At 47.2% G+C, this 23,722-nt stretch overlaps 1 protein-coding gene across 2 annotated transcripts in view; it reads left to right on the top strand.

Moving 5' to 3' along the window:
- Window positions 1-23,722, top strand: part of C4H3orf67 (chromosome 4 C3orf67 homolog) — a 479,946-nt gene that overhangs the window by 341,908 nt on the left and 114,316 nt on the right. For both annotated transcript variants that reach the window (XM_029600997.1, XM_029600998.1), the window contains one exon: window positions 16,853-17,056. In XM_029600997.1, coding sequence (XP_029456857.1) covers window positions 16,853-17,056 — 204 coding nt within the window. The remainder of the gene's footprint in view (window positions 1-16,852; window positions 17,057-23,722) is intronic.

Raw genomic sequence — 23,722 nt, 5'->3', positions numbered from 1 at the left:
TGGACAGCTAATTTCGCTTGGTGAATATTTCTAATTGGTCTGTTGGAGGTGCGAAAAATGAGCTGATCAGAGAACCATTGCATCTCTTGGTTGTGAATTGATTTGTGGATGAGTGAGAGAACTTTAAAAGTAATTCTGAAGGATACGGGTAGCCAATGTAGGAACATGAGTGCTGGAGTAATATGTTCATGCCGTCGAGTATTAGTAATTAAATGAGCAGCGGCATTCTGCAACATCTGAAGAGGTTGAATTGTGCTTTTAGGGAGACCCAGTAGTAGAGCATTACAATAGTCAATCTTTGGTAGAATTGTGGCTTGTATCACAGTCCGGAAGTCCTGAGGATGTAATAACGGTTTAATTCTTTTCAATGTATGTAACTTGAAGAAGCCACTCTTGATTGTGGTTGAGATGAAATTGTTCAAAGTAAGATGATTATCAATAATGACCCCAAGGCTGCGGACCTGCTTTAGCTTGGTATGGTCTGTTGTTGAGGAAGGATCATGTTGCGTGTTGGTTGAGGTGTTCTTGTGTGGTGTTATAATGAGTAGTTCAGTCTTGTTGGTGTTGATTGAGTTCAGTCTTGTTGGTGTTGATTGGTGTTTTTTAGCCTTCTGTCGATGCTCGGACAGCTCCCCCAGGGTACTGGACCTGGCGCAGGAGTCTGATGGTGGCAACCTTCCCAAGCTGAGCCTCACGTTCTCGGACGATGACCACACCTCAATCACAGGCTCAGGATCCACCAGGTCATCTGGGCCAGATGTTTCAGATCTCTCCTCTGCCTCCAAGCGTCGATGGGACTCCCTACACCTTCAGGAGTCTTTCGCCAAGCACCTCAGACCCCCTTCAATGGAAGAACATGTTCCGGTCTGCCAGTGTGGGCCTGACTCGGACATCCTCAGGGCAGCTGTACCACCCTGACACCCCTAGGATGAACAAGAAACTCTGGCGTCTCAGGTAATGATCCAGATTTCAGACATTCTCTCCAAGTTCTTCTCTTAAGTGGAAGACCAGCGGAGGCCCACTCTTCGTTCCCCTCTGCTGGTCCAATCTCTTCAGAGGGCTTCTCCTCCATCTCCTAGGGGTGAACCCAGCCTGGATCAAGGTGACTCCAGTTTGGACAAGAAGCCATCTCTTTCCCTGCCTCCTTCTCCAGGATCATCTGTGGGCTACCCCTCGGACCCACCTGTAGGACCGCCAGAGCCATCCTCGCCACTGGAGGATCTCTCGTACTCCAAGTTTGTGGGGAACCAATTAAATGTGGAGAACAGAAGGGGCCTGACCCCCGGGCAGAAGTCATGGGTATTCTAAAGATTTCTGAGACACCTGCCAAGCCCACTGCTCTTCCTTCTCACGTGGTGCTTGATGCGGTTATGACCAGACTTGGGAGTCTCCTTTCTTGGGAATAGCCACCTCCAGGAAAACGGACCTCAAGTTCCATATGCAGCAATCCCTGTTCTACGGTACTCTACAGTTCCCCCATGCATCCATAGTAGTGGAATCAGCAATGAAGAGGGCCAAGAAGTCCCGCCTCTATTCTAACACCTCTCCAGGCTGGGACTCCAAGTACTTGGACGATTTTGGGCATCAGGCATTCCAGTCCAGGATGCTGAATGCTAAAATTCAATATAAAGATTTCTCACAATTAATGGGACTAGTGAAGGCAAGATTTACTGTGATAGAGGCCCAGCAACCATCGGTTGCTTAGCACGAAGAAGCAGCAGCTCTAGGTTACCAGACATATATTCTGGAACCCTGTGCACTATGATGGTTGCTGGGCCTCTATCACAGTAAATATTGCCTTCACTAGTCCCATTAATTGTGAGAAATCTTTATATGTGCATATTATATTTTTTCTTTTCTCACACCAAGCGGTTATTTTTATATTGAATGCTAAAATGCAACAACATCAATGTTATATAACACAGTACTTCTATGAGTGCCTACAATCTTTCAAACCCTTCATTGCCACCACCTCACAACCTGAGGCGATGCCTCAAGCCTTCCATGACATGGAAGAAAGCCTGCGACATTTGTTATGATCTATATATAAGGCCTTCGAAACATCGGCCCAAACGACAGCGAGAGGCATTGCAGCCAAGAAGATCACATGGCTCTGAGCCAGCACCATTCGTGAAAATGTCCACGAGAAGCAGGCAGATCTCCCCTGCCATCCTGACAACCTCTTCAGGGACAAGCTGCGAGAGACGGTGGCATAGCTGAAGGAGCAAATCCTCACTGTGATCTCCCTAACATCCCCATTGGACCAATTCAGCTTGAAAAAGTATTACCTTACTTATAGGAAGCCATTCTTTTCCTGTCATCTGTTCCACCATTACTTGGCGTACCGACTGCCTTCATACCCTCTGGCCGTCATCGGCACCACCGACACAGCCATGGAACCACAAAGGGGACAACGGCAGCAACAACTACCACCAACCAGTCCCGCTAACCCCAAACCCCAACAGGGTTTTTAGAAGCGTGGGGGTTACTTCTACTGCTGTGCATGGAGGGGAGAATTTCCCATTTCTACAACTCCTGGGAAACCATCACCTCCAATCATTAGGTTCTCTCCATTGTCAAGGATGGCTCACACTCGAATTCAAATCAAAGCCGACCCTCCCGCATCGCGTGAGCCTGCATCGCTCTGCCAAAGGGGATCGCACCTGGTTGCGGGAAGAGATATCCTCTCTTCTACATCAGCGTTCCATCCAGCGGATCTCCAGGTCCCACTGGGGCCAGGGATTCTACTCCCCATACTTCCTCATACCAAGAAGTCGTGGGGCTGCACCCCATCTTGAATCTCCGGGCCCTGAACAAGTTCCTGGTCAGGGAGAAGTTCAAGATGACCTCACTCAAGTCCATCCTTCCATTCCTCCAACTCACTCGCACATCCCCATGCACCCTTCATCCTGGTGCTACCTGTGTTTTCAGGTCGAGAACCAACACTATGAGTACAAGGTTCTGCCCTTTGGATTCTAGTCTTCCCTGAGGGTTTTTACCAAGTACCTGGTGGTAGCAGTGGCCCACCTCCGCCAACAAGGAATTTGCCCGTTCCTGTACCTCGATGACTGGATACTAGTAGCCCCACAACCTGCCGCCCTGAACGACCATCTGCTTACCACAATACAATGCCTGGAAGTCCTGGGATTAGTGATAAACTACGAGAATTCCAGCCTTCAGCAACCGAGAGCCTTCAGTTCATCGATGCCCATATCAACACAGCCCAGGGCCATGCGTTCCTGCCAACAGACAGGGCTAATCCGCTTTGCACCCTAGCCCTGCAAGTGAAGGACTTGTCATGCATGTCAGCCCACCAGCTTTTGACCTTGCTAGGCCACATGGCGGCAGCCATTTACGTGGTACCTCGCACGCATCTACACATCCACAGACTGCAATGGGGCCTGAAAGTCCAATGGACCCTGTTCTCCCAACTGCTACCCTGCCGAGTTCACATCACCCCCAGCATGTGCTCCAACCTCCACTGGTGGCGCCAGCCAGCAACCTTATCCCTAGCGATGCGTCTCTGCCCTCCACCTCATCAGTTGATTTTCACCACAGATGCCTCCACTACAGGTTAGGGGGCCCATCTAGACTACATGTGCACACAGGGCCTCTGGTCTCCATGGGAGAGGACCTAGCAGATAAACGTCCTGGAACTCCAGGCAATTGGAAACACTTTGTGAGCTTTCGAGGTTCGCCTGCGGGGGAAGGTCGTCATGATCCACACAGACAACCAGATCATAATGCTCTATATCAACAAGGAAGGAGGGTCTGGTTCTTGGATACTATGCAGGGAAGCGGTGCGGATACTAGAGTGGGCAAAACAGCGCTCCATCTTCCTACAGGCCACCTATCTACCCGGCAAAGAAAATGCCACGGCGGACAGGCTGAGCAGGATCTTACATCCCCACAAGTGGGAATTGTGCCAGGAGGTTGCAGACTCCCTCTTCCGATGCTGGGGCCTGCCAGACATGGACCTCTTCGTAACAGAGAGCAACCGGAAGGTGACAGTGTTCTGCTCCGTGAACCCCAGCCCGTATCGTCTGGCGCTGGACGCCTTCCTCCTTCCATGGACAAGGGGGCTTTTCTATGCATACCCCCCAATACCCCTCATCTCCAGGACCGTGCAGAAATGCATGCTGGACAAAGTGGATTTCATCCTCATGGCTCCAGCGTGACCCAGATAACCCTGGAATGCCTATCTTGTACGTCTATCCACAGAACCATTCCTCTGGGCAACAGTCTGACCCTGGTGTCGCAGGATGGGGGCTTGCTGCTCCATCCACTCCATTCCTCCCTCCATCTCATGGCGTGGAGATGAACGGATAGTGCTAACTCACCTAACTTGCCCGCTGCGATTCAAGATGTTCTGATCTTGTCTCAGAAGTCCTCCACCAGACACAACTATCAGGGCAAATGGTTCTGATATGCTGCTTGGTGTGACACCCAATACGTCGACCCTTTCTCGTGTTCCCTGGAGTGTCTCCTGGAATAATTTCACTCCCTCTTCCAGTCCAGTCTGGCCACCACATCAGTGACTGTTCATGTTAGCGAGATTGACGCATACCACCACCCACACAAAGGTCTACCTATTTCCAACCATTCCCTGGTCTCTTACTTCATGTGGGGCATCCTTCACCTTCAGCCACCCAGTTCCAAGCCGCCAGTACCATGGGACATCAACATAGTTCTGGAGCAACTAATGCTACCTCCATTTGAACCCTTGGACACTGCCCTTCCGTGATACCTCTCCTGGAAGGTGCTGTTTCTGGAGGCACTTACATCCACTCGCTGAGTCAGGAATTGCAAGCACTAGTCCAGTATTCTCCATATCTGGAGTTTTTCCATGACAAGGTAACCCTGCGAACACATCCTTCCTTTTTACCGAAGGTTGTCTCGGCCTTTTATATTAACCAAACCATCACCTTACCAACCTTCTTCCCCAAACCTCACAAGGATGAGGGCGAGAGGAGGCTCCACACGTTGGATTGCAAACAAGCTTTGGTGTACTACAAACAAAGGACATAGTCCGCAGCTCATCCTTCACAATTGTTTGTTTCCTTCAATCCCAACTCACCAGGGCAACCGGTCACCAAACGCACCCTTTCTACTTGGATCTCCCAATACATCCAGTTCTGCTACACCAAGTGATCAGAGACCCTTGCCGGATCCCCAAAAGTACACCAGGTCTGGGCAATGGCCACGTCGGTGGCCCATCTCAAGGAGGTCCCGATCCAGGACATTTGCAAGGCAGCCACGTGGTCCTCCCTGCACAACTTCACGGAGCACTGCTATATAAACCATCAAGCAGCAGCAGATGCAGTGGTGGGCATGGCTATACTCCAATCGGTGAAGAAATAAAGAGTCTGTCCACCATGACAAACAACCTGAGTGCAGCCCCTTGGACACGGACTCTGGAGCCGTCCAAAAAAAAAAAATAATAATAATATACTTAAAGGAGGAGAATACTCTTATGGCTGTGCTCCTCCCATCTCACTCACACTCCAACTCAATTCCCTTCCCTCTCAGTCATTCACCCCCTCACTCCTACTCACCCTCGTCTGTTTCTCATTCTCATCCCCTTCCCACTCAGTCACTAACCTCTCTCTCCCATCCACCCACTCACTCATTTCCTTCCCTGACATTCACACCTCCCTCAGTCATTCACCCTCTCTTCCCACTCATTCATGTCCCTTCCATTTCATATAGTCATTATTCTCACCACTTTCTCTTCCTTCCCTCTCTGTCCCTTCCCTTACTCCCCTATTATTCACCATTCACCAGCAAACATAAGAGCCAATCGCAACATTTATATAGGGCAAAGGCGGACAGGCTGCTGAGCGTCTGCACCATGCGGCATCCTGAATAAAAATGCAATTGGCTCATTGAAAGTCTTACAGCGAGCCAATTGTATATTTAGTCAGGATGCCCCGCAGCACAGAAGCTCGCCCACCCGCCCTCGTGGAGAGAAAGGTTGTTTGGCCACTTGCTTACCTCCTCTCCCCCCTCCCCCCCACTTCAGGTGCCAACATCATCAGCAAAAAGCCAGGACCAGCATCGCGCAATTCAGCACAGACCCTAACCCTGCACTCAGAGCAACCCCCCCGCCCCACCACCACACCAATAAATTCACCCCTGTTATTCGAATGCTAATTTACTGCCATTATATTTCTATTTATGCTATCTATTTACTTATGCTATTTATTCCTATTATTGTCTTTGATACAAAATATACCTAATGATAATTATTGTTACCCTGTTACTCCAATGCTAATTACTGCTATTATACCACTATTTATGCTATCTATTCCTATTTGTCACACTATTATTATTTATGCTATCTATTTCGGCACTGTTTACCCATATTGCTGCTATAACATCTTATGACATTTCTCTAATCATTTGCTGTACCTGTCAAAAGGAAAGGACTTCCTTCCCACACCTTTCAATTTATTTGTAAACCGATGTGATATGTAAATCAAACACCGGTATATAAAAACAAATAAATAAATACATCATTCAAAGAGGAGTGCATGAGCCTTTGCTGATGACGTTGGCACTCAGCAAAAATCGCAGACTGCACCTAATGTTAATTTTTAAACATTTAGTGGGACGGATAGAAGTCAATGATGAGTCTGATTTGGCCCTCGGGCCATAGTTTGCCCACCCCTGATCTAAAACAAGTTTTAGATATTGCCGACTTCCAAAATTTTATACAAACTTTCATCTTGACATGAATATATTTATACAAACTTCTATTTTGCTGATCTGCAAATTTCAGTGGAGTACATCCTTTGACTTTTGTAATTCTTTGTATATTGGTCTTTCAAAATCCCAAAAACGAACTTTGCAGCTTTTGTAAAACTCTGGTTTTGGGAGCATCACAATACGAGTATGTTACCCCAGTGTTGAGACAATTGCACTGGCTTCCAGTCATGCAATGAATTAGATTTAAGGTTATCATGCTTGTTCATAAATCCATTCATGATGATGCACAACATCTGTCAGTTCTTTTGTAAAAATATGTTTCTATATGAATCTTAATGTCTGCCAGTCAGCAACTTTTGGATGTCCCTAATTTTAAGTTAATATTTCTGCAACAAACTCGAAAATGAGCTTTATCATTATTTGGCCCTATACTGTGGAACATGCTCACAGATGACCTAAAAATTATTCAAGATGTCAAAATGTTTAGGAAGAAACTTAAGGGTTTTTTAGTTTTTGATGTTTTTAATTAGTATTTGAGTTTTAATTATGTATATTTGTATTGTAACTACATTTGTCTTATATGTTTTCTTCCTGTTTTCTGCTCTTTTAGTGTAATCCAATTGAAATGGCTCATCAAATAGGCAAAATATGAGTATTTTAATTAAAATAAATAAATAAGTTTCAGCATTGGAGGCACCAGCAATAACTGTTGAGGGCTTGACTCTTGAACCGAGGAAGAGTTGGCACAACCTGCAGGGAGGAGTCCTGTAAATCCCCACCGTCGGCTGGCAGAGTCGGATGATGCAGAGACCCAGTTAGAGCTTCACTTATACCAGCCCATGTTCCCCTTAGGTTGAGCCCTTGGGTGCTGGGACGTGGTAGGTCTTAGGTGGAGGCCTCTGCTGAAAACCAGAAGATCTGTAGGCAAGGCAAGGAAGAGCAGGTTAAGTTGAAGACAGGGTCAGGGTAGGCGATGATCAAGAATGTCCAGCAGTCAGGCAGTGTTCAGTGGCAAGCGGCAAACAAGGAAGTCCAGTGGTCAGGCGGCAATCAAGAGAAGTCTAGGAAGGAAGACATGGTCAAAGCCAAAGATCCATCCAAGGGTAAGCAGGATGGATGAGCAGTGTAGGAGGACAAAGAGCAACACAAGTCATGGTACACTGAAGAACTGGAGACCAAAGATGAAGTAGACCAGAAACTGACCAAAGATGAAGTAGACCAGGAACTGAAGAGAGAACTGCAGGATAAACACTGAGGCATTTCACACTACACAGCAGTAGAAAACCTGTTGCCGAGGTGAGGGTCTGGAGGCCTTTTATAGGCCTTAGCTGGATGATGTTATCAGCCTGTGTTGTGGGGCTTTTCCCCGCCATGGGCCCTTTAAATTTGGCAGTGTCTGCCATGCACGCGACTAAGAGGAGCAGGACCTGGAACAGCAGAGGGCAGCACCCTGCCGCGAGCATGTCCTTGCTTGACCAGGGCTCAGACTGGGAGATGAGGTGGATTGTGGGATTAGCTTTTGAACCACCGAACGCAACAGTACCCCCCCTTTAAACCCCTTCTTGAGGCCCGGTTTTTCTTGGGGTAGCATAGGTGGAAGTCAATTAATAGGTTGAGATACAAGATATTAGAGATGGGTTCCCATGAGTTCTCTTCTGGGCCATACCCTTTCTAGGAAAGGAGATACTCTGTTCGTTTGCCTCTCTGGTGAGAGTCTAAGACTTCTTCCATTTCATAGATGGTGTTATCATCGCTGACTACATCTGGTGGTTCTGGAGATGCCCTAGAGGGCCAGGTAGGTATCAGGAGTTTGAGTAGAGATACATGAAAGACATCTTATATCTTTATTTATTTATTTATTTAAATCTTTTCTATACCGTCGTTTGGTGTGGACCGTCACAACGGTTTACATTAAGGCACATAAAAGTAATAATGATGCAATTTGTCCGATTACAAAAGTGCCATAAGGTTTGGTAACATAGTTAGTGATCAATATTAGATGTTAAATGTAATGAATCTTGTCCAGGTCTCTCTATCTCGGTTTTGATTACAGAATTAACTTTAAAATTGTGACTGTCCTTTAAAAACGACACATTTAGTGAATACAGCAGTGTGTGTGGGTGTTTTATTGTTCGTGCTTTGCTTGTCCCTGGTTTCTATTCACCCTTCTCTTTCTGAAAAGCTTGTTTAAAGAGCCAGGTTTTTAAACCTTTTCTAAAGGTTTTGCTGTCTCTTTGTAATCTTAAATCTAGGGGCATGGAATTCCATAGTATGGGTCCTGCCAGTGATAGTGCTCTCTCTCGTACTTGTGTTAGTCTTGCAGTTTTGACTGATGGAATATTTAGGAGTGCTTTGTTTGCTGACCTTAGGTTTCTGTTAGGGACGTGTACACGGAGGGCTGTATTTAATCAGTCTGCAGGTTTGTTATGTATTAACTTATGTATGGTGCATAGTGTTTTGTATTGTATTCTTTGTTCAATGGGAAGCCAGTGTAGTTCAGCCAGTGTTTCAGTGATGTGATTTCTTTTACTTTTGCCAGTTAAAATTCTTGCAGCTAAAATTCTTGCAGCTGAGTTTTGCAGAACCTGTAATGATCTTAGTGAGGTGTGGAAGACCTAGTAGAAGTGCATTACAATAATCAGTGCTTGCAAATATTAATGCTTGTAGTACTGATCGAAAGTTAGCAGTTGTCAGAAGTGGTTTGAGTCTCCTGAGGACCATATCGTCAGTATTGGTAGTAGCCTTAGCTGATAAGTTACAGTCCTATCTGCCATAGAATTGGAAAGGGACCAAGTTATTGAGGAGCCAAATGCATAGATGGAACTCGCAGGCGTATATGTTGTGTGCTTAGCCACACCACTTCCCCAACTCAGAATCGCAGAGCTAGTATTCTGTGGGCATCAGTAGTCTTCTTCCCCCTGTCAACTGCCTTCTGAATAAGGGCATTGGTTTGTGTACAAAGTTTTTGCAGCTGGTGGTGAAAGTACTATCATGGGTAAAGGCAGAAGAGGTAATAGCTGTTTCCCATAGACTAGTTGGAATGGGGAAACCCCAGTGGCAGCATGGACATGAGAATTATGTGAGAACGCTGTCCAAGGCAAGAGAGTAGCCCAATTGTCCTGGCACTCCTTGATGTAAGCACGGAGGAAGGTTTTGAGTGTGCGAATCATGAGTTCAGCCTGTCCATTTGCTTGAGGGTGGCATGCTTTGGTGAAATCCAGCATAATGCCAAATTTTTTACAAAGTGAACGCTAGTATTTTGCATTCAATTGTAGCCCTCTGTCCGACAGCATGTGCTTGGGTAAACCATGTAGGCAAAATACATGGAGAGTGAACAGCCGTGCCTATTCCAGGGCTGAAGGGATGTCTGGGAGTGGCACAAAATGAGCCATCTTTGAGAAGTGATTAAGGTGACACCCTCTGAGAGGGGGAGATCCACGATTAAATTTGTCAACAAGTGGGTCCAGGGTTCCGTAGGGCCTGGCAACAGCTGTAACATCCCAGAGTCGTCCAAGAAGTGTTTTCTGTTGTGCACAGGTGGGGCATGAATCCACATAGGTCTTGACATCCTGCTTTATTTGAGGCAACCAGTAGTATTGCTGAAGCAGTGCAAGGGTTCGAGCCCATCCAGGGTGACCTGTGGCATGGGAGACATGGGCCCATTTTAGTACTTTTTTGTGTGGACGGGAAGGAATGACCATCTTCCCTGGAGAAATCCGGGGCGATCCGGGTAACTATAGACCAGTGAGCCTGACTTTAGTGCCAGGAAAAATAGTGAAAACTATTCTCAAGATCAAAATCGTAGAGCATATAGAAAGACATGATATATAGGACACAGTCAACATGGATTTACCCAAGGGAAGTCTTGCCTAACAAATCTGCTTCATTTTTTTGAAGGGGTTAATAAACATGTGGATAAAGGTGAACCGGTAGATGTAGTGTATTTGGATTTTCAGAAGGCGTTTGACAAAGTCCCTCATGAGAGGCTTCTACGAAAACTAAAAAGTCATGGCATAGGAGGCGATGTCCTTTCGTGGATTACAAACTGGTTAAAAGACAGGAAACAGAGAGTAGGATTAAATGGTCAATTTTCTCAGTGGAAAAGGGTAAACAGTGGAGTACCTCAGGGATCTGTACTTGGACTGGTGCTTTTCAATATATATATAAATGATATATATAAATGATCTGGAAAGGAATATGACGAGTGAGGTTATCAAATTTGCGGATGATACAAAATTATTCAGAGTAGTTAAATCACAAGCAGACTGTGATACATTACAGGAGGACCTTGCAAGACTGGAAGATTGAGCATCCAAATGGCAGATGAAATTTAATGTGGACAAGTGCAAGGTGTTGCATATAGGGAAAAATAACCCTTGCTGTAGTTACACGATGTTAGGTTCCATATTAGGAACTACCACCCAGGAAAAAGATCTAGGCATCATAGTGTGCTGCAGCAGTCAAAAAAGTGTGCTGCAGCAGTCAAAAAAGCAAATAGATTGTTAGGAATTATTAGAAAGGGAATGGTTAATAGAACGGAAAATGTCATAATGCCTCTGTATCACTCCATGGTGAGACCGCACCTTGAATACTGTGTACAATTCTGGTCACCGCATCTCAAAAAAGATATAGTTGCGATGGAGAAGGTACAGAGAAGGGCAACCAAAATGATAAAGGGGATGGAACAGCTCCCCTATGAGGAAAGGCTGAAGAGGTTAGGGCTGTTCAGCTTGGAGAAGAGATGGCTGAGGGGGGATATGATAGAGATCTTTAAGATCATGAGAGGTCTTGAATGAGTAGATGTGACTCAGTTATTTACACTTTCGAATAATAGAAGGACTAGGGGGCATTCCATGAAGTTAGCAAGTAGCACATTTAAGACTAATCGGAGAAAATTCTTTTTCACTCAACGCACAATAAAGCTCTGGAATTTGTTGCCAGAGGATGTGGTTAGTGCAGTTAGTGTAGCTGGCTCAAAAAAGGTTTGGATAAGTCCATCAATGGCTATTAATCAATTATACTTAGGGAATAGCCACTGCTATTAATTGCATCAGTAGCATGGGTTCTTCTTAGTGTTTGGGTAATTGCCAGGTTCTTGTGGCCTGGTTTTGGCCTCTGTTGGAAACAGGATGCTGGGCTTGATGGACCCTTGGTCTGACCCAGCATGGCAATTTCTTATATACTTATGTTCTAACAATCATGGAGGCAGCCAGCATAATCTTAGCAGGGTTAATAATATGCCTGGAAGTCTCTGGGGTGTCCTTGGTTAGAAAAGAGCAGGAGAGATCATCCACCCAGAGATTCTCAAAAGCTGGGATATACCTCAGTTGAAGTTGAAGCGTGCAAGAATAGGGCCCAGCAAGCCTGTCTTGCGTTCAGCTGCTGAGCATGGTGCAGGTGTTTGAGATTTTTATGATCTATATAAATTGTAATACGGTGCTAGGCTCCCTCAAGTAGATGGCGCTACTCTTCAAGAGCTAGTATGATGACTAGGAGTTTCCTGTCACCGATGTCATAATTGTGCTCTGCGGGAGAAAATTTCTTTGAGAAGAACCAGCAGGGGTGAAAGACTCCTTTAGGTGAGTGTTGCCTTAGAACTGTGCCTATCCCCAGAGTGGAGGCATCCACTTCAAGAACGAATGGATGTGTGGGATCTGGATGACAGAAGCAAGGTTTTTTCAAGAAGGCATCCTTGAGTTCTTGGAAGGCTTCTATGGCTTCTGGAGGCTAGTCTTTAGTATTGGCACCCTTTCGGGTGAGAGTTGTAAGAGGTGCAGCTATAGTGGAGTAATTTGGGATAAATTGACGATAACAGTTAGTGAGTCTTCAATGCCTTTATCTTCTCCCTTGAGTCAATGTATCCCAGGAAGGGTGTTCAAAATCATCTTCTCCCTTGAGGGAGATACATTGACTCCCTTGAGTCAATGTATCCTTGAGTCAATGTATCCCAGGAAGGGTGTTCAAAATCATGAGAGGTCTAGAACGGGTAGATGTGAATTGGTTTTTTACTTTAAGATAATAGAAAGACTAGGGGGCATTCCATGAGGTTAGCATGTGACACATTTAAAACTAATCGGAGAAAGTTCTTTTTCACTCAATGCATAATTAAACTCTGGAATTTGTTGACAGAAGATGTGGTTAGTGCAGTTAGTATAGCTGTGTTTAAAAAAGGATTGGATAAGTTCTTGGAGGAGAAGTCCATTACCTGCTATTAAGTTCACTTAGAGAATAGCCACTGCCATTAGCAATGGTAACATGGAATAGACTTAGTTTTTGGGTACTTGCCAGGTTCTTATGGCCTGGATTGGCCACTGTTGGAAATATGATGCTGGGCTTGATGGACCCTTGGTCTGACCCAGTATAGCATGTTCTTATGTTCTTAAATAAGCATTTTTCCAGTTTGGCGAACAAGTTGTTTTCTCACAGGTGTTGTAAGACAGTACGTATATGATGACGATAGGCATTGAGATCTGGAGAGAAGGTTAGTATATCTAATTGTGTTCCGCGGCCGTGGCAGACCATGACCGCGGCCCCCTACCTTGTCCGCGACGTTCCTTTGCCGCCGCAGCCCCGGGGGAGGGCTCTGACTCAGGCCGTCGCTCCGGCGCGGCCCCTGGTGTTGCTCGCTGCAGGGGGAGCCATCCTGCTCCCCCCTCGCGGTGTCCAGCGACGTCTCTCCTCTGCGGGGGAAAATAAAAGATGGCCGCTGCCATCCTTAGGCGCGAGGCTGCGCCTCCTTTGCAGATTTAAAGGGACCTAATCCCTTTAACTAGCTTCACCTGTTCTTGATCAGCCTGAGCAGGGGAAGTATATAGGGAAGCTTCCTCTGCTCATTCAGTGACTTGGCAATGCCCTCCAGCACTGTCTAGTCTGCTTGCTTCGGTGAGTTCCTTGAGCTTTGGATCCTGTTCCTGTTTCGTCTTGGTGTTCCCGGTTCCTGACTTCGGATTGGCTTATGGTGATTCTCTGGTGTGCGACTTCGGATTGGCAAGCGGTGATTCTCTGGTGTGTTACTTCGGACTGGCAAGTGGTGATCCCTCGGTGTATGACTTCGGACTGGTGAGCAACGACCCTCTGGCACTCGACCTAGGACTCCTTCTAGACTACCGTCTCCAAGGGCCCTCCTAAGTCCCTACGGGCTCCTCCTGGGGGGACCGCGGGCTTCCAGGGCGAAGCTCCAGTCAGCCCTTGCACCGATATCTTGACCTCTCAAAGGTCCACCTAAGCCCCAGCGGTCTGGGTCCCTACGGGCTCCTCCTGTGGTGACCACAAACCTCCAGTGGTGAAGACACAGCTTCCCTTCTCGTCTCTTCATTCGCCTCCGCAGTCGCCTCAGTCTCCAATGCCGAGGGTCAGATGGTCCCGTCTTCCGCTTTGCCTCGCCACCCGACGAGAGAACCTACGGATCTTCCAAAATGTATACCATCCTCCTGTCGGCCAAGGGTTCACAAGCCTGAGCATAACAATATCATCAGGGTACACGACAACACAGCAATAAAGTAGGTCTCAAAAAATGTCATTAACCATTTTTTGGAAGACTGTAGGTGCATTGCATTGCCCAAAGGGCATAACCAAATATTCATAATGTTCATCACGAGTATTGGAAGCTGTCTTCCATTCATGACCACCTTTAATCTGGACCCAGTTATAGGCTCCCCTGAGATCTAATTTAGTGAAGATTCTAGCACCTTGGAGTCAGTCAAAAAGTTCCATGATCAATGGTAGAGAGTAATGATACTTTTTGGTGATGACATTCAACCCACGGTAGTCAATACATGGCCTGAGTGAACCATTCTCTTTCGCCACAAAGAAAAACCTGGCCCCTGCTGGCGAAGAGGAAGGTCAGATGAAACCCCACTCTAGTTCTCCTGGATGTAGTCTGACATTGCTTGGGTCTCAGGGAGAGATAAGGGTAAACCCTTCCCCAAGGGAGTGTAGTATCTGGGAGGAGTTTGATCCCACAGTTGTATAATCAATGAGGCAGTAGGATTTCAGCCTTCTTTTTGGAGAAACATCATCAAAGTTGGCATACTAAGAAAGAAGGTCCGAAAGAGCCATGGGCCACGAGCAGGCGGAGTGGATGTTCTGTGTGTTCTAGACGTGTCGAGGAACTCTGGACCCCAGTGGGTGAGCTGCAAGGTGGCCCAGTTGATTCGAGGGGAGTGCTTTTGGAGCCAGGGTAGTCCTAGTACAATTCGGTGGATGGCCCTGCTGATGACATGGAAACATATCCGTTCTTGATGCAGCAACCCTGTGCGCAGGGCAAATAGGGTGGTTGTCAGTGTGATCTGGCCAGGCAGAGGATCCTCATAAATAGGCGAGATGATCAAGGGAGATCTCCTATGGATAGTGGGAATCTGGAGATGATCCACAAATTATCAAATTTCCTCTAGAACCAGAGTCCACCACTGTTAGAGTAGGGAAATTCAAGTAACTCAACATGACTGTCACTGGAAGCAATAGTTGGACAATAGATGTATAAAGCCTAGGATCATCTCCCCCATCAGATCCTAGGCTCTGAATTTCCTGGTTTCAGTGGGCATTAGACTAATAGGTGGCCCTTGCCCGCACAATATAGGCACAAGCCTAATTGCTGGCGGCAGAGCCTCTCTTCAGGCATTAAGTGGCTGCCACCCAACTGCATGGGTTTGTCAGAGGAGCCAACCAGCTGACAGTGCCAGAGCCAATGGTGAAAGTAAGCAGGGAGCCAACATAATGGCTCTAAGGGTGGTTGAGCCTCCCTGGCTCGCTGTTAAAGGTGACAGTCAATCTTGCCTGTCAAGTCGATGAGGCCTTCCAAGATCTCCAGAAGGTCTTGGGCAGCGAGCTCATCTTTGATCCTGGGGACACGCTCTCCAGGAAGAAGCTTCAGAGTTAGTCCCATCTCCAGTCAAGTTCCATTGCCAGGGAGCAGAATTCGATGGTATATTCCACTAAGGTGCATATGCCCTGGCACAGGTGGAAAAGTTCTGCGCCCAAGTGGCCAACCAGCCTGGTTCTTCAAAGACCTTTTTGAACACTTTGGTGAATTGGTACAGGTCCTGTAACAGTGGATCTGACCACTCCCAGAGAAGGGAGGTCCAAACCAGGAGGGAAAGAATGTAAGTGACTTCACCATATCATCTTGCAGTTGAACCTACAGCATTGCTTGGGATCCCCGGCATACCGAGGTGAGCTGGCACCTGTGGTATCGGTTGGCTGGATACCGTGGGTGCTGGCGAAGTGGGTGGTGAGATCAGTGGAGCTGAGGTGGCATCTAATTGATTATAGAGCTGTTCCATAGAAGCTACTGGAAGTTCCAGAAACTTCTGCTGTTCCTGAATCTTGTATGCCAGATCTGGGATGATCTGCAAGGCTGTTGCATTTGCAAAGTCCATGGCCTTGGCATCTGTTGAGGGTATGGACCCTTGGATCTCAACCTGCAGGGAGGAGCCCTGTAAATCCCCACCATCTGCTGACAAAGTCGGATGAGGCAGAGGCTTGGCTGGAGCTTCACCTATACCAGCCCACGCTCCTCTTAGGTTGAGCCCTTGGGTGCCGGGGCTGGCAGGTCTGAGGTGGGGGCCTCTGCTGAAGACCAGAAGATCCATAGGTGAGGCAAGGACAAGCAGGTGAAGTCAAAGACAGACCAGAGTCAGGGCAAGCGGTGATCAAGAATGTCCAGCAGTCAGGCAGTGGTCTGTGGTAGGTGGCAAACAAGAAAGTCTGGTGGTCAGGTAATGATTAGTGGCAGGCTGTAAAACAGCAACTTATGCACATAAACATTGGTCCCTCCCCGGAACGCCCCAGCCTGCCCCTTTTTTTTACACCTGAAAATGTTCTCGCTGAGAGTACATGCAATTTTAAAAACCGCATATGGTTTTTAAAATAGCATGTACTCTCATACATGCCAGTTTAGGCATGCACGTGCTATTTTTTCATGCGCATCTTTTGAAAATTCATCTCAGAGCACTGATGTATCAGGCCAGTCTAACATTTAACTTGCCATCTGTAAAAGTATACTAGTATTTACTCTGGTTGTTGTTTATCTAAAATATTGTAGTCAGAAATGTTACTGAAATTGGATCAGTTCTGTTCATATGTGACTTCATGTAATCATATTACTAAGTTATATAGCTTTAACAATTATTTTATTTTTTGTTAGACATACGACTGGAGAAATTATCAGTGTAGCAAAATGAGTGCATCAGAACTTCAGATGTTGGCTAGCCTGAGGAGACAACAATGTGAGGAACTAGAGGACGATGGGACATCACACTGCTTAAGTGCATCTCAGATCGATAACTGCAATGTCAACATAAGTACAAGCAGTGATGAGACAACCACTTGGAACTCCTGTCTGCCACTAGTGAGTCCAAACTAAAATATTCTATTTTGTCAAAAAAAAATTTCTTGGGAGCCTAATTTTCAAAGCTATTTGCAGTACTTGCATAAGCGGATAAACAGCTATTTATTTATTTATTTGCTTATTTATTTAACACATTTATTGCCCACCTGTAGTGAACCTGTCTTGCTAGACAAGTTAAAAAATGTTATAAACAAGTATAAACCATAAATAACCATAACAAATAAAAACTATAATATTACAAAATAAAGTTAAATACAAATAATCAAATACACGCTTATCCTTTCATCAAGTTTCTCCCAAAGCTTCTAAAAATAAAATAGTCCAATTGTTTCCAAGAAATATTTGTATCATTAGTAGCTCGTAATTCCGATGGTTAAGAGTTCCACATGGAAGGGCCCACTATAGAAAATGCCCAACTTCTGGTCTCTTAAGTTAGCATCACTAATTAGCATAGTGTTTTTTTATAAACTGTGCAGTGGGAGTCAATCAATTAGCAGGTGTAAAATTGTACACATTTTTTTTTATTTATTTATTTAATACTTTTCTATACCGACCTTCATGAATAGATTCATATCAAATCGGTTTACATAGAACAAGGGGGTTAACTGAATAAACTATTTAACAAAGAAGCAAAAGTTACATCAAACAAGGAAATGTAAACTTGGGGGCTAGGGTAGCCAGAAGCAAAGGACAGTGGAACTAAATAAATGAGAAATGTAGAGACCGCTGAATTAGGATAATTTATTCGCATATATTTCATGTAAAATAGCAACTTCCCTACATACTTTTTGACCCCCGCCCCAGAAAGCCCTTAGACTGCCCCTTTTTTTGCAACAGTAAAATGTATTCAAGAAACCAAAATACACAAATACTTTTCATATTTATAAAATAGCATAATTGCAAAGGCATTCTACGTACATGTTTATATGTTATTTAGAAAATGTACTCATTTCAAAGGCATTTTCATGGGTAAAATGAAGCTGTCCCAGGGAAATTTGCTGTTATAAAATTGCCTGCCTAGTATGTGGGCAAACTTACTCATGTATCTCCTGCATGTGTGTAAATGTACCCAGACTGAGTGAAGACGTTCCCATGGTGGGGTTGGGGAGGGGTTTGCATTTACATGTATGATTTTGAATTTTCTAAAGCATGAGCATAAATTTTCTGCATACAAATTAGCAGATGTAATTGTGTGTGAATAATTTTGGTGGGATAGTTTTCAAAGCAAATTTATGAGCTTAAATTGCTTTGAAAATGGATGTAATTTATGCAGCTAGTTTGCATGGGCTGTTACAAAATTACCCCCTTAGTCATTGCAATGTGGATATGATATAATACAAGGGTGGCCATCTCCAGTCCTCAAAAGCCACAAACAGGCCTAGTTTGCAGAATATCCACAATGAATATGCATGATGTGAATCGGTTATTTACTCTTTCGGATAGTAGAAAGACTAGGGGGCACTCCATGAAGTTAGCATGGGGCACATTTAAAACTAATCGGAGAAAGTTTTTTTTTACTCAACGCACAATTAAACTCTGGAATTTATTGCCAGAGGATGTGGTTAGTGCAGTTAGTATAGCGGTGTTTAAAAAAGGATTGGATAAGTTCTTGGAGGAGAAGTCCATTGCCTGCTATTAAGTTCACTTTGGGGCAGATTTTAAATGCCCTGAGTGCGCCGGCGCACCTATTTTGCATAGGCCACCGGCACGCGCAGAGCCCCGGGATGCGCGTAAGTCCCGGGGCTTCGTAAAAGGGGCGAGGAGAGGGCGTGTCGGGGGCGTTCCCGAAATGACGCGGCGTTTCGGGGGTGTGACGCGGCGTTTCGGGGGTGGGCCCGGGGGTGTGGCGCCTGCCCGGGGGCGTGGTCGAGGCCTCCAGACCAGCCCCCGGGTCAGGTGATGGCGTGCCAGCAGCCTGCTGGCGCGCGCAGATTTACATCTGCTTTTAGCAGGTGTAAATCTGAAAACAAAGGTAAGGGGGGGTTTAGATAGGACCGGGGGGGGGGTGGGTTAGGTAGGGGAAGGGAGGGGAAGGTGGGGGGAGGTCGAAGGAAAGTTCCCTCTGAGGCCGCTCCGAAATCGGAGCGGCCTCGGAGGGAACAGGCCGCGCGCGCTTGGCTCGGTGCGCGCAGGTTGCACAAATGTGCACCCCCTTGCACGCGCCGACCCCGGATTTTATAAGATACATGCAGATACGCGCGTATCTTATAAAATCCAGCGTACTTTTGTTCGCGCCTGATGCGCGAACAAAAGTACACGATCGCGCAAATTTTTAAAATCTACCCCTTAGAGAATAGCCACTGCCATTAGCAATGGTAACATGGAATAGACTTAGTTTTTGGGTACTTGCCAGGTTCTTATGGTCTGTATTGGCCACTGTTGGAAACAGGATGCTGGGCTTGATGGACCATTGGTCTGACCCAGTATGGCATTTTCTTATGTTCTTATGATATAGATCCACGTGCACTGCCTCCTTTGTATACAAATAGATCTCATGCATATTCGTTGTGACTATCCTGAAAACCAGACTTGTTTGAGGCTCTTGTTGTTGGCCACCCTTGGTATCATACATCACTGGAGTTCACTTAAAGGTGAATGTTAAAAGTGGGTCGCATGCCAAAATTGGGAGATATGCGCGTATCTAGTACATGTGCACGTCCACCCAATTTTATAAGCCACCCACAAATGCGCAAAAGTACTGTTACGCAAATATGTTGCATCAGGGGAAAAAAGGAACGGAATGTGGGCGGAGTATGGGCATTCTGGGACAGGGCCAAGAGATGTGCATGCAAGTACCTATGTGTTATGGGAGTCTCTGTTTAGTGGACCCTTGGGCCGACCTGCTGGAGACTGGAAAAGGTGGTCAATGTCTCTAATGAATAGCAGGCCGGGAGGCAGATGTTCAGGCAGGACATAGATGCTCTTCACCATGGAAGCTGGTACTCCCCTGGGAGGAGCCCGTAGGAGCCCAACCGCTGGGACTTAGGTGGCTTCCCCTTGGAAGCCGAAGCCCCCCCGGGAGGAGCCTGTAGGGGCCCGGCAGCTGGGACTTAGGCGGGTTGTGGATCAGGACAGGTAACTGGAACCAGACTAGGACAGTAGCAATACTGTAACTGGGTTCAGGTTCTGGAACCAGGCAGGAACTGTAGCAGAATTCGGGTACTGGAACCAGGCAGGAACTGTAGCAAGACTCGGGTACTGGAACCAGGCAGGAACTGTAGCAGGATTCGGGTACTGGAACCAAGCAGGAACTGTAGCAAGACTCGAGTACTGGAACCAGGCAGGAACCAACCAGGTTCTGTAGCAGGCAGGCGGGAACCAAGCAGGCACTGTAGCAGGCAGGCGGGAACCAAGCAGGCATTGTAGAGGCAGGCAGGCAGGAACCAAGTAGGCAGGTACTGTAGCAGGAACGGAGCGACGAAGCAAAGCGAGTCACTCCGGGGCACAGACTGGATGGCCGTGGCCGGCTTATGAAGGCTGCAGCGTCTGACGTCAGGAGTTGGGCAGAGTCACCACTGGCGGGAAACAGCCTAGAAAAGCGCCCAAGTGGCGCGCGCGCGTGCCTAGGAGCCAGGTGTCCATGGGAGACCTTGCAGTGGTGCAGCCCCAGCGGGGACGCCGCCAAACAGGACGCAAACCAGGCCTCTGGAAGCAGCAACAGGTCCGGGAGCCCGCAGTGCTCGTGGCCAGAACCGCAACAGTACCTCCCCTCTTACGCCCCCTCTTAGCCAGTCCAGGTTTTCTTGGGTGGTCCAGATGGAACTTCCGTAATAAGTCCTTGTCGAGGATGTTACAGGCCGATTCCCAAGAATTCTCATCGGCGCTGATGAAACCGGACATCCAAAACTTCACGCACTTGATACGTGACCTCGTCCAGTACTGAAGGATCCAATGGTTCAGGAGCCCGGGAGTGGTACCTGGGTAACACAAGAGGCTTCAGCAATGATACATGGAACACGTCATGTATGTGCATGGAGGAGGGTAGGCGCAGACGGTATGAGACTGCTCCCACTTGTTCGGCGACTCGAAAAGGCCCACAGAATTTCGAAGCTAGTCTTCTAGATGGGATACGTAGCTGTAGATTTCTGGTGCTAAGCCAGACACGGTCTCCTGGGACGAAGATGGGTGCTGGCTGACGATGCCTATCTGCCCACTTCTTAGCAGACCGGGCGGCTTTACGGATCTTTTCCTGGGTAGAGATCCACAAGGAACGAAGCTGGCGAGCTGAGAGTTGCACTGCCGGGAGTGCACTAGGTTCAGGTGAAGGTAAGGGCAGACGAAGTTGCTTCCCATAAACAATGAGGAACGGCGAACTTCCAGTAGCAGCATGCGTGTGATTATTATATGAGAACTCCGCCCACGGGAGTAGCTTAGCCCAATTATCTTGTCGTTCGTTCACGAAGGCACGAAGAAAAGTCTTCAAGGTTCAGTTGGTTCATTCCGTTTGCCCATTACTTTGAGGATGGAACGCTGACGAAAGACTAAGTTGCACATTGAAGCGTTTGCACAGGGCTTCCCAATAACGAGCTGTAAACTGTGGTCCTCGATCAGAGACTATATCCTGCAGGAGACCGTGAAGTCTAAAGATATGCTGGGCGAACAGGCCGGCCAGTTCAGATGCAGAAGGTAGCTTAGGCAAAGGGACAAAGTGCGCCATCTTGGAAAATCGGTCAACGGTTACCCAAATGACCGAATTACCTCCTGAGGCAGGAAGGTCCACGACAAAATTGGTGGAGATGTGTGTCCAAGGCTCCACCGGGATGGGCAATGGTTGCAACAGGCCCCTGGGCTTCCCGATGAGCGGCTTTTGAACAGCACAGGTAGGGCATGAGCCCACAAAAGCTTGGACGTCCTGTCTCACCGTTGGCCACCAGTAGAAATGGTTTAACAAGTCTAAAGTCCCTTTCCAACCAGCATGGCCCCCAGTGAGGGAGTCATGGGCCTAAGCGAGAACTGCTCTCCGAGAGCGATGTGGAACGACGGTCTTCCCTTGGGACGACACTAAGGTTGCAGCCAGACTTACTTTCGCAGGGTCCAAGATATATTGGGGTGTATCAGGAGTCTCTTCGACCTCAGAGGGGCGCGAGAGCACGAGAGCGCGTTAGCTCGAACGTTCTTCGAGCCGGGTCGGTAGCGTAACGTAAAGTCAAACCGGTCAAAAAACAGCGACCACCGGGCTTGTCTTGGATTCAGGCTTGCTTCAAGACTGCTAGGTTCTTGTAATCGGTGTAAATCGTAACCGGATGGTTGACTCCTTCCAACCACTGTCTCCATTCCTCCAGGGCAAGTTTCACGGCTAACAACTCTTTGTCACCAACACAGTAGTTGCTCTCTGCCGGGGAGAATTTCCTTGAGAAATATGAACAGGGCAACAGCTGTCCAGAATCAGTGTACTGACTCAGTACGACCCCCACGGCCACATTGGAGGCATCAACTTCCACCACAAAGGGCCGGCTGGGATCCGGATGGCGAAGGCAAGTGTCTAACAAGAAGGCTTCTTTAAGGGCCTCAAAAGCTTGACAGGCAGAAGCAGTCCAATCACCCCTTTCGGCTGAGGGCAGTTAACAGGGCCACAATACGAGAGTAATTGGGAATAAAATGACGGTAGAAATTGGAAAAGCCAAGGAAGCGTTGCAACGCTTTAAGACCCCTTGGCCGGGGCCAATTCTTAATAGCCGCCACTTTCTCAGGATCCATTCGAAAGCCAGCTGCAGAGACTATATAGCCTAGGAACGGCAGGGACATCTTCTCAAAGCTACATTTTTCCAGCTTTGCGTACAGACCATGCTCCCTAAGTATCTGGAGCACTTGACGGACATGCTGACGGTGTGACGACAGATCCTGGGAGTAGATTAACACATCATCGAGGTAAACAATTACGCAGGTGTTCAGAAGGTCCCGCAACACCTCATTCATCAGGTGCTGGAACTCCGACGGGGCATTACATAAGCCGAAAGGCATCACGAGGTACTCGTAATGCCCATCTCGGGTATTAAACGCGGTTTTCCACTCATCTCCGGGAAGGATTCTGACTAAATTGTACGCTCCTCGCAAGTCCAACTTTGTGAAAATCTTCGCTCCTTGAAGCCGATCAAGGAGCTCCGGGATTAACGGGAGCGGGTAGCGGTCTCGCTTGGTAATAGAATTTAGGCCTCGATAGTCTATGCACAGCCTCAGTGAGCCGTCTTTCTTGCTGACGAAAAAGAAACCTGCCCCTGCAGGCGACTTGGACGGGCGGATAAAGCCCTTGGCCAGATTCTCCGCAATGTACTCGGTCATGGCCTGGGTCTCAGGTATGGATAAGGGATAAACCCTTCCTCGGGGGGGCATAGTACCAGGTAGCAAGTCTATAGCACAGTCATACGGACGATGCTGCGGAAGGATCTCCGCCTTGGTCTTGGAGAATACATCCGTAAAGTCCTCATAAGGTGCAGGAGGACCCATGGCAGAGTGCATCAAGGGAAGTGCGTGAATCTTTGGCACTTTCATACAATTAGCTAGGCAAAAAGGACTCCATTTGACAATCTGTAGCGTATCCCACTGAATCATGGGCGAGTGTTTCTGTAACCACGGCAACCCTAGCACCACAGGGTGGACAGCCTTCTCCAACACTAGGAAGGCTATCTCCTCCGAATGGATCGCCCCGGTGCGGACCGTAATGGGTGC

The sequence above is a fragment of the Rhinatrema bivittatum genome, chromosome 4 (assembly GCF_901001135.1).
Source record: "Rhinatrema bivittatum chromosome 4, aRhiBiv1.1, whole genome shotgun sequence".
In the NCBI taxonomy this organism is placed as follows: Eukaryota; Metazoa; Chordata; class Amphibia; order Gymnophiona; family Rhinatrematidae; genus Rhinatrema; species Rhinatrema bivittatum.
This window is presented reverse-complemented; position numbering and strand designations above follow the sequence as displayed.